Source organism: Echinops telfairi, unplaced genomic scaffold (assembly GCF_000313985.2).
Source record: "Echinops telfairi isolate 266 unplaced genomic scaffold, ASM31398v2 ScPeMD7_5;HRSCAF=22, whole genome shotgun sequence".
NCBI classification, from domain to species: domain Eukaryota; kingdom Metazoa; phylum Chordata; class Mammalia; order Afrosoricida; family Tenrecidae; genus Echinops; species Echinops telfairi.
In genome coordinates, this window is record NW_022103901.1 from 15194469 (window position 1) to 15205098 (window position 10630).

The window sequence follows — 10630 nt, forward strand, 5'->3', positions numbered from 1 at the left end:
GGGAGTAGAAAGCCCCGAGGCAGCTGGTGGTTTCAAACTGCTGGCTTTGCAGATCACAGCCCAATTCATAACCACTATGCCACGAGGGCTCCTTTCACTAGGCACTAGGTAAGGCTGAATTTCCACATGGAAATGCTGGTGCCAGATCAGTGTGAACGTCTGTCCCAACTCCTGACACACATGGGCCTTGTGGCCCATGACAGGACGAGTGCAGGCAGAGGACCCCAGACTTGGCTGCTCCAAGTGCTCCTGGCCTGTCTCTTCCCACCATCAGTGCACTTGTTGGTGTCCTGCCTGAGCAGGCCCCTAGTGCTGGCTCACAGGAGACATCCTTGGCAAAGGCTTGAGGACAAACCCACAGGCGTGGGGGAGAGACCCAGTGTTTCTCAGAGAGAGCCCCAAACTGTTTCTCAGGCAAGCAGTAAGATCCCCCAGCTTCAGTTGTGGAAAAGTCTCTGGGCTTCAACTGGAAAGATTGCTACTGCTATCACTCCAGTCTTTTACCACCAAAACCTAAAAAACAAAAAAAACCACCATCACCACCATCAAGTTGGTTCTGACTCATAGCGCCCCTATAGGTCAGGGTAGAACTGACCCTGAGAGTTTCTGAGACTAACTGTGGTAGTAGAAAACCTCATCTTTCTCCCGTGGAGCGGCTGGTGGTTTCGAACTGCTGACCTTGTGGTTAGCAGCCCAATGTGTGGCCATGACTTCTCCGAATTCTTGTTCTCACTTCTTCATAGGAGAATGGCAGGCACCATCTTTCTCCCACGCAGTTTCTTTCCTTTGTTCAGGTACTTCTTGTTGGTTGCCTTGAGAGTTGATTCTGTTTATGTAGACAACAAAATACACACAACCCCCCCCACCCCGCTGCTCCCGAACCACTTACATTGGGGAATTTAGCTCACTCTGTCAAGAACCTACCAAACTTGTTGGGTTCAGCAGGAAAGGTAGAAGAGGTTCAAAAGCCAGATCTTGTGAAGTTGCTTTCCAAGAGGTCTTTCTCCTGGATTCACAGGTTCACCTGGGGCAGTGTTTGATAGTTCTCTCCTCCCCAACGAGCTCACTGAAGTCACACAGAACTATGGAAATTCTGACTCCCTTAAAGGCTATTTCAGGGGCCGGTAAACTGGGGCTCAAGGTGGGGGAGGAAGGGGAAAAAAGAGGAGCTGATACCAAGGACTCAAGTAGAAAGAAAAGGTTTTGGAAATGTTGATTGAGTGCCCCCCCCACCTCCAGCCGTAAAATGATTAATAAAATAAAAACCTTATGTGGCTCCTTTTGGTACATACATGTGGTTCTTAGATAAAATTGAAAACGGAAACAAAACTCGTCGTTTCATTACTATTCATTTAATATTTCACATTGTATTTTCCTTCTTTGTAAAACTATATTTACGGCTCTTAAATAATTTTTAAATTGTTGTGACGTGTAAGATTAGCTCTTTGGTCCCAAAAGTTTGCCGGCCTGTGGGCTATAGTTCTCTCTGCGTTCACTCACCCTCCTGACTCTTCTCCATCACCATCCCCTGGAAAGAATCCCTAGAGGCTTTTGGCCTCCTTTTGAGAAAATCCAAGGGCCAGGGCGCCCAGGGCTTGCGTTAAACTCAGGCCTGGGGACAGGGTAATAGAAATGGGACAGCAGGCTCCCGTGGGGCCGTCCCCTCCAGTACTCAGAATCTGCGAGAAGAGGGAAAGGACGGGAAGAGGGTCTGTCTTCAGGTCCTCCGACTGCCAATCTTTAAAAAGATAAGCGCTAAAGGAGGGTAAATGGGGATGGGAAAAGGCGCTGACCGCCCAGACAGGACTAGAGAGGCGGCGCCGAGCACCTAGCTACATGCCCGTAGGCGCGTCTGGCGGACGAGGAGGGCGGGGCAGTCCCCGCGGGCCCCCAGCCAATCAGAAAGGCGCCTCGCCTTGCCTGGGGACCTTCCCCGCCTCGCAGCCGGCGAGGTGGGAGGGGCGCTGTGAGAGCGCGAGCTCTCTCCGCCAATCGCAGCGCGGTGAGGGTGGTGCCTCTGGAAGCTGGGGGCGGGGCTGTCTCCTTGGCAACGATCCCAGCCCGCCCCGAGGCGGGAGGGCTAGGAGTAGCAGGGAAGCGAGGGGAGCTCGGCTGCGGGGGCAGGATGGGCAGGGGGCCCAGGCTCTAGGGCCTCCAAGCGTCCGAAGGAGGTCTGTCCACGTTCCCCGGGTGTGGCCGGAGTTGACCTCCGGGCCTGGGCGGGGAGGGGAGCTAGCGGCCGCCCCCGCTGGCGCCGGGAAGCGTCGCTCCTTCTCGCTGACCTTGGTATCGCTTGTCACCTCGTCCTTGGCCGCACGCGCTGACATACGAAGGGTTCGGGGTGCAGACCGACGGGCTCCTGGACTGGCAGCGACCGAGAGCATGGGCGCACCAACGGCCCCAGCCCGGCCTGCTGGCCCTGGGGCGACGCGTCGGCCCCCGACCCGACGCTCGGGCCATCCAGCCCAGGGTTAATGCCAACGAGTTTCCACCTCCAGCCGCTCCTAGAGAGGCCGCGGCGCTAGCCAGCGGGGGGAACTGGCCGCGGACGGACACTTCCTGTGCGCGGGGAGGGCAGTCGGACCGCCGCAGCCCAGCCCGGGCTGGGGGGCCTGCTAGGGGGCTCGGGTGGCGAGCAGCGTCCCGGGAGGCAGGGTCAGTTGTGAAGCCCCGCTCGTCCGAGGTCACGACGCGTGGGGGCCGTGGGGCCCGCGGGGTCCGCAGGCCAAGCCCGGACCTTGCCAGGGGGCGGGGCCGGGGGCCGGGAGGGAAGGAGGGGCCCGGCGGGCGGGAGAGGCCCAGGGTCAAGACGTCCGGCCCCGGGGGCCCGGGCTGGCCGGCCAGGTCCCTGGGCGGCGCTGGGCGAGCGGGTGGCGAGGGCCCGACGCTCGGGGCACTCAGGCTGGGTCTCGGGATCGTCCTCCATCGCCGCTGCTGCCACCAGGGAGCCGGCGGGGATGGAGCGGGAGGCGTCGCCCTGGGGCCTGGAGCCCCAAAATGTGCACAGTGCTGATGAAACGGGGAGCCTCGAAGAGTCCCTCAAAGGTGAGGGAGGGGTTGCCCCTTGGAGGAGCGTGCGCGAGAGAGGGAGAGGGCCAGTGGTTTGTGGGAGGGGAGGAAGGCCTAGGGTTTGGACCCCTGGGTGGGTGGGGGCTGGGTGGCTTGGGTGGGCTGAGGGAGTGGGGGTGGAGGGTGGCAATTTCAGCACCTTCCTAAAGGTTCAACCTGGGGTGGGTTTTCTGTAATCCTCTGATCCTGCAGGCGACCTAAGTGACCGTGAGGAAGAGGAAATTTCTCAAGATGGTCCTGGGGACTACGAAGTTGAAGAGATACCTTTTGGACTTGAACCCCAAAGCCCAGAGTTTGAGCCCCAAAGCCCCAGATTTGAGCCTGAAAGCCCTGGTTTTGAGTCCCGAAGCCCTAGGTTTGTGCCCCCAAGCCCCGAGTTTGCACCCAGAAGCCCAGAATCAGATTCTCAGAGCCCAGAGTTTGAACCCCAGAGCCCGGGCTTTGAACCCCAAAGCCCCGGCTACAATCCCAAGAGCCCCGGCTACGAGCCCCGGAGTCCAGGGTACGAGCCCCAGAGTCCTGGATATGAGTCCCAGAGCCCAGGGTATGAACCCGAAAACCCTGAGTTCAAAACCCAAAGTCCCAAAGCTGAAGCTCAGAGTTCTAAATTCCAGGATGGGGGGGCAGAATTGCTTCTGAACCCCGAAGGAAATAATTCCTTGAGCATCCCCTTGGGAGTCCACCCACTGGACTCCTTCACCCCGGGGCTTGGGGAGCAGCCCGCGGGGGACCTGCCCCTAGGGCCACCGTTTGAGATGCCCACGGGCACGCTGCTGACCCCACCGCAGTTTGAGATGCTGCAGAACCCCCTGAGCCTGACAGGGGCCCTTCGGGCTCCCGGCCGGCGTGGCGGCAGGGCCAGGGCCGGAGAAGGGCCGCGCCCCAACATCTGCGGCATCTGCGGGAAGAGCTTCGGGCGGGGCTCCACCCTGATCCAGCACCAGCGCATCCACACGGGGGAGAAGCCCTACAAGTGCGAGGTCTGCAACAAGGCCTTCTCCCAGAGCTCCGACCTCATCAAACACCAGCGCACCCACACGGGGGAGCGGCCCTACAAGTGCCCCCGCTGCGGCAAGGCCTTCGCCGACAGCTCCTACCTGCTCCGCCACCAGCGCACCCACTCGGGCCAGAAGCCCTACAAGTGCCCGCACTGCGGCAAGGCCTTCGGCGACAGCTCCTACCTCCTGCGCCACCAGCGCACCCACAGCCACGAGCGCCCCTATAGCTGCCCGGAGTGTGGCAAGTGCTACAGCCAGAACTCGTCCCTGCGCAGCCACCAGAGAGTGCACACCGGGCAGAGGCCCTTTAGCTGCGGCATCTGTGGCAAGAGCTTCTCGCAGCGCTCGGCCCTCATCCCCCATGCCCGCAGCCATGCCCGCGAGAAGCCCTTCAAGTGCCCCGAATGTGGCAAGCGCTTCGGCCAAAGCTCGGTGCTGGCCATCCATGCCCGCACCCACCTGCCGGGCCGCACCTACAGCTGCCCCGACTGCGGCAAGACCTTCAACCGCTCCTCCACGCTGATCCAGCACCAGCGCTCGCACACGGGCGAGCGGCCCTACCGGTGCGCCGTGTGCGGCAAGGGCTTCTGCCGCTCCTCCACGCTGCTGCAGCACCACCGCGTGCACAGCGGCGAGCGGCCCTACAAGTGCGATGACTGTGGAAAGGCCTTCTCTCAGAGCTCTGACCTCATCCGCCACCAGCGGACCCATGCGGCTGGCCGGCGCTGACCTGGGACCCTGCGGGGGGGCGGGGGGCCGGGGGGCCGGGCCGCATGGGAGGTCATGGGTGGACCAGAAGGGAGCAGGGAGCTAGAGGAAGAAACTTGGCCACCAGTGGAAACGCTGCAGAGGATCGAGGCGAGGATTCTAGAAGCCGCAGGGGCCAGCCTGGAGGAAGTTACACACCTTGGCAACTCCTGGGAAATGGGCTATGAAGAGGAGCTGGGGGAGCGCCAAGCAGGCAGCCAGAGGCTTTGGGAGGGATCCAGAAAGGTCAGCAGAGAGCTTTCCTGGCCTCGGCAGGAAAGTACCCCTTGGTGGGTGCCTGGCTTGGCCCAGTGTTAGGAGGGGGTGGGGGGAGGGAGAGGGTGGATTACTTCCTTAGAGTAGGGTAGATTAGACCCTCCCTGAGTCAGCAAGTGGGTAAGAGGGTAGGTGGGGTGGGGAGTGGTGCCCCAGGGTTCAACCCCCAACCTCCCCTGTCTTTCTCAGGCTTTGGGGGCCCCTGCATTTTGAGTTCAATAAAAAAACACACCAAAAAAAACCCCTTGTGGTAAAAGAAATTTGTCCTTAAAATGTCTGCATGGGCAGTGCCCTGGGCAGCGGGTGACTTGAGGTCAGAACTGAGAATAGTCAAAAGGCGCCCCAGGGCCTTGTCTGGGAAGAGGGCACCGTGGTCAGTTCCTCCTTGCGGCCCAGGCCTTTCCCAAAGCGAGAGAGCGAGTGAGCGCACCCTGGAATTCTGAAACTTGGAGGGCACACTTTGCCCACATCTGCCCAGGTCCTTCCCCTGCCTGGGAGGCAGCACTAACAGAGGGCAGGCCTAGTGAGGAAGTGTGAGACAGCCCACCTATTGGCAGGGATCTCCCTCCTCATTGGTTAGAGTTAGACCTTCAAGCAGAGGATTTGTCCTTGGGGCAGAAAGCAGACCCAGATTCTCATACCCAGCTAAGAGGTCCCATTTCCCCTCTGCTCTCAGAATCAGCTCTGCTGCAGTGGGTGGGATTTGGTTTCCTCTTCTGACCCAAGACGTGCCCTTCCCTGGAGCGTCTAGCCATGGCGTGAAGACCTAGCGTGAGGCTCACACCTGAGCCTTGAGGAGTGCCTGTAATTCCAGTCCCACCCATGGTGAGTAAATGTTTGGGTATGCGGTTGGATACAAACTTAGGTCCTTAAGACCCACTAGGACTGGGGGTGAAGCAAACCCACGCAGGGCTCAGTTTGCTTCAGCTCAGCCTGTGTTGACTCCTGTACGTATTTGTGGGAGGAGGCTGAGTGGTGCCTCCATTAAAAGCACTCAGGTGCTATCCACAAGGTCAGGGAACCCACTGTGGGAAGTAACCTTCTTCTGGGGAGATTGGAGACTCCACGGGGCAGTTGTACTCTGATCAAGAGCATCACTAGGAATCAGACTTGATTCCAGTCTGTCGTTACGTGCTTGTGAGACTCCCCTTCCATCACCCCGCCTTGATCCCGAGTTCCTCTTCCATTCAGACCCGGCCCCCTCTGAACACTTGGTCCTTCAGGGAAGGGCAGGGTTCATCGAGGAGTCAGAGGGCTTCTGGAGTGTGTCCTCTTGTGATCACAGCCAAGGAGGACAGGATCCCTGGCCACCTGGCACATCCTGAGATGTAGACCAGCTAAGGGCCTGGCAGCACCCCTTATTTGATGTGTCCAGCAATCTGACAGAAGACGTCTTCATCGGGTTGCACACTTGAGAAGCCCTTATGGCGTCGTGGGTTAGGAGTTGGGCTTCTCATTGGAAGGTCAGCAGTTCGAAACCACCAGCTGCCCCTCGGGAGGAAGATGAAGGGAACAACTGTTCTGTGGAGGTGCTAATGAATCGGAATCGACTTGCTGAGGGTGCGTTTGGTTTGACTGCCTCGGAGCTCCCGGGGAAACGGGCTCTCAACTCAGGAGTCCCTCTGTGGCCAACTGTTTCCTCACCTCAGCTCGGCCCAACGGGGTAATGACGGGACTTCTGGCTCTGCAAGTTTTCACCCCCACCCCCACCCATCTTCAAAAACACCCAGTGCTGCAACTGAGTTGATGTGGACTCCTAGCGACCCTGTAGGACAGGGGAGAACTGCCCGGTGGGTTCGTTTCCAAGACTAACTCTTCACAGGAGTAGAAAACCTCACCTCTCTCCTGCTGGCGGTTTGTACTGCTGGTGAAGGGAGGCCCTTATCATTTGTAAAGAGCAAGTCGCTGAGCTCAGGCGTCTTATCCCCACCCCTCCTCGGCCTGCAAGCTCTGGAAGCAGCCTGAGGCATCAGGTCTTTCACTGCAACATAACGTGGCCAGTTTAATAGTGTCAAAGTTTAAGTTCTCTTTAGGAAGCAGACTATTTTTGTTCCACAGGGAACTCTTCATTTTATTTATTTGTAAGCCCTTTTGTGGACTTGACGCACGGTTTTTGGACAGAGGCTCTACCTGCTTCAGTTATGAAGACGTACACCTCCCACCCTGAAGATGGGTCCCGGTTGTAACCGTAGCACTGCAGTGGACTACCTGACCCGAGGGTTCATTTGTAGACTTTGATGTCAATTATGCAATTGCATCAGAGGTGGGTGTTGTGGTTGTTTCCATGTTCCCAAACATGGTTTGTAGCTCCTTGAAAGCTAGTGGCCCGTGGGGACAGTGCAGTCAGTGGCCAACTTGATCAAACGGCCTGTGGGCACTGAGCTTCAGAGTGTCAATCAAGACCAAAGGAGGGTGGGGGCTCAGCTGTGGGGCCCTCGCCCTCTCTCCCGTGAAGACTCCTGAGCTACCTTCAAAGCCCAGATGGGGCAGATCAAGCCCATGTCTTCACCGAGGTCACCACCTGGCAGGCAACGGATGAGCTAGGACACCCACCCAGGTCTCTGGGTGCACGGCCCAGCACGCTGTTTTCTGCTCCACTGCCTGGCCCGACCACCATTCTGGTCCACCGTTATCCTAAGTGCTGCTGCCGTGTCCTGTCACCCTCCTCACAGCTCCAAGCTGTGTGCAATTACTGTTCTCATTCACCCACGAGCACATAGGCACAGCACAACAAGGAACGTGCCTGAGCCCGTGGAGACCCTTCTTCTAACCAGACCGGGGGTTCTGCTCTTCACTTCCGTTCCTACACGGACGGCGTGTTTGAGAGACCACATGACATGGAATGATGGCTCGTGGGGTGGGGCTGGTATGTTCTTAGGTTGTATAATTTTCATTTTCTCTAATTTCCGATGTACTAAATCTCAACAGCTGCAAGAGAGCCTCAGAACAGCTTGGGAGAAATGCCATGATCTTTCAATTCTGTTTTCCCACCAGCTTTTCCATATAACCCACCTTGCATAACCCATCTAAACACAAAACTCTTTTGGGACTGCTTGATGATTTTTAGAATAGGAAGGCATTCTGAGACTGACCTATTTGAGATCCATGAATTAAACATTAGTGAATACCTCCTACCTACCATTTCCAGTGAGGGGCCAGGTCTTGGGGTGCACCTGCGAGTGAGGCCTGGATCTTTGTCCATAGAAAGGAAGATGGTCAGACAGTGCCCCAGGGAGGTGTAAACAACGTGCTGATGGAATGAGCATCTCAGGAGAGGGGAGAAGGGAAAGTGAGAGAAAGAGAGGGGAGCCCTGAGCTCCTGGGCAAACTCCAAGACCCCCATTTGGAGGACCCGAGAAGTCGAGCTTCTCTGTGGTGGAGAGCGAGTTTTCAGCTGGCCAGGAGGGGAGGAGGGTAAAGCAAGGGAGTGGGTAGAAACCACAGGTGGGTGAATAAGGAGAGAGTTACAGCTGCAGGAGCTGTAAGCCGCCTCCATAAAAATTCCAAGCTAGGGTGGTGCTCTGATTGTTTGGCACGGGGTAGATAGCTCATTGATCTGAGGCTCCCCTGGAATTATCCGCCTTGGTCCCCTAGGGGCAGGCAGGCTTCTTCTAATGTCCTCCGACTGGTGCCTGACCCAACAGGAAGTGTTTTGAACAAAGGAAGATGTTGATCAAACGCAGAGAGAGGGGAGTGGGGCATGGCTACCCAAGGGTTCAGAGGTAGGGAAGGCCAAGTGCGAGTGCACATGGAGGGAGGTGGGAGAGCTATTCCTGGACATGACCATGGCAGCCCTCAGGACTGCCCCTCAGGAACCCCCCAGGCTTTCTGGGCTTTTGTTTCTGAGCTCGACACCCCCCACCACCACACCCACACCCACCCCAGGACTGGAGCATGGCCGCCTCTGAGAGTTCCCTGACCATGATGCTGGCACAGGCCTCTCCAACACCTCTTGACTCACTACCCCACTTGATTTTCTGCTTTCCCACGGGGGTGGGAGCTTCGTGAGAGCAGGGACTTGTCCCTCTTGTTCAACGCTGTGTCCTCAGAGCCCAGAACAAACCCTGGTACAAAGTAAACGCTCCCCCAAATCCTGGAAGACTGAGTCGTTACGGACTTATGTTCATGTTATCTAGAGATAGCTGAAGGAGCCCTGGTGTAGTTACACGTGGGACTGCTAACCTCGAGGTCAGCAGCTCAAACCAACTAGCAGCTCCGAGGGAGAAAGATGAGGCTTTCTACTTGCATAAAGAGTTACAGTCGGATCCACTCAGAGGGGCCACGAGAAAGGATGAGTCAACCAGGGCGCAGTAAAGCACCGACGAAACACACCATATTCCTCTGTGGTTCCTCATGATTCATCACAGTAGCAAAATGACAGTGATGAAGTAGCAATGAAAATAATTGTATGGTTGGGGGGTCACCACCACATGAGGAACTGTCTGAAAGGGTCGTGGTATCAGGAAGGTTGAGAACCACTGCTCTGACATTCTCCCCTTCCCTGGGAAAACATGCCTCCCTTCTCCCTTCCTAGGAGCCTTGTCGGTGTAGTGGTTACTCATTGGGCTGCTAACTGCAAGGTCGCCAGTTTGAAACCATCAGCCAGCTGCTGCTTGGGAGAAAGACAGGACTCTACTCTCATCCACAGTGACAGTCTCGGAGATTCATGGTGGTGGTGGGGGGGGCGTGTTACCCGTCCTGTAGGGTCACTGTGAGTCAGCACTGACTCCAGGGCATGAGTTTGATGTCTGCGTTATCCTTTCTGATGTCGGGCCACAGCCAACTGTGGTTCCTTGGAGGCTGGGCCAGGCGTCAATGAATCTGGAGAGGCCGGCAAGGACTATCTGGAAAGATGGTTCTGGGCTTGGCATACCAGGCTGGTGAATTTTCATTTATTCTCTGTGGGCAGTAGGGGGCCCTCAAGGGTCCCTGCTGGGAGGAACATGTTCCTTCTCACCTCCCCCTTTACCTGTCTCCTCACGGCCTACTGGCCATAAGAGGGCAGCAGCGGGTGGCCTTCCCTGCATCTGAAAGCAGCCTGCCAACCCTCACGTTGAATGTGTCCTCCTAAGGCCCTCACCACTTTCACTTGCCCTCTTCTCCCTGCTTCTGATTGAATTAGCTGCACACGGTCAGGGGTCAGGTGCAGGCTGATCTCTGAGGATCGTCCAGGGGAGGGAAGGAAGAGGGGTGGGGCAGGGAAGGGAAAGGAAGTGGAGGGGGAAGGAGAGAAAGAAAAATAGAAGTAGAAAGGAGAAAGAGCTGAATTTTTTTTTTTTAGTGAAAGAATTGAGAATGAAATGTTCCCAGTCCGAGCTGGGAGGCAAAGGGCATTTATAGAGGTCTAGATAAAGACATGTACATATGCAAATATATTTATACATGAGAAGGGGGAAATCTATGTGCATATATTTATAGGTTTAGTATTAAGGTAGCAGAAGGACATAGGGCCTCCACTCAAGTACTCCCTCAACACAAAAATACTTTCTTCTATTAAATTGGCATTCTATGATGCTCACCTTCCCGACACAACCGCTGAA

The 10630-nt window shown here is 56.7% G+C and overlaps 1 protein-coding gene across 1 annotated transcript; it reads left to right on the forward strand.

Annotated features, from left to right (window-relative positions):
- The first annotated feature begins 2884 nt into the window (after positions 1-2884).
- On the forward strand, positions 2885-4799 carry ZNF768 (zinc finger protein 768). Its single transcript, XM_004705660.2, has 2 exons — positions 2885-3045; positions 3262-4799. The coding sequence occupies exons 1-2, from the start codon at positions 2958-2960 to the stop codon at positions 4794-4796; spliced, it is 1623 nt and encodes a 540-aa protein (XP_004705717.1). The 5' UTR covers positions 2885-2957; the 3' UTR covers positions 4797-4799.
- The last annotated feature ends 5831 nt before the right edge of the window (positions 4800-10630 follow it).

Coding starts and splice junctions, on each gene's coding strand:
- ZNF768 (XM_004705660.2), top strand. CDS start 2,958: ATGGAGCGGGAGGCGTCGCCCTGGGGCCTGGAGCCCCAAAATGTGCAC. Junction 3,046..3,261: donor CCTCGAAGAGTCCCTCAAAG/GTGAGGGAGGGG, acceptor CTGATCCTGCAG/GCGACCTAAGTGACCGTGAG.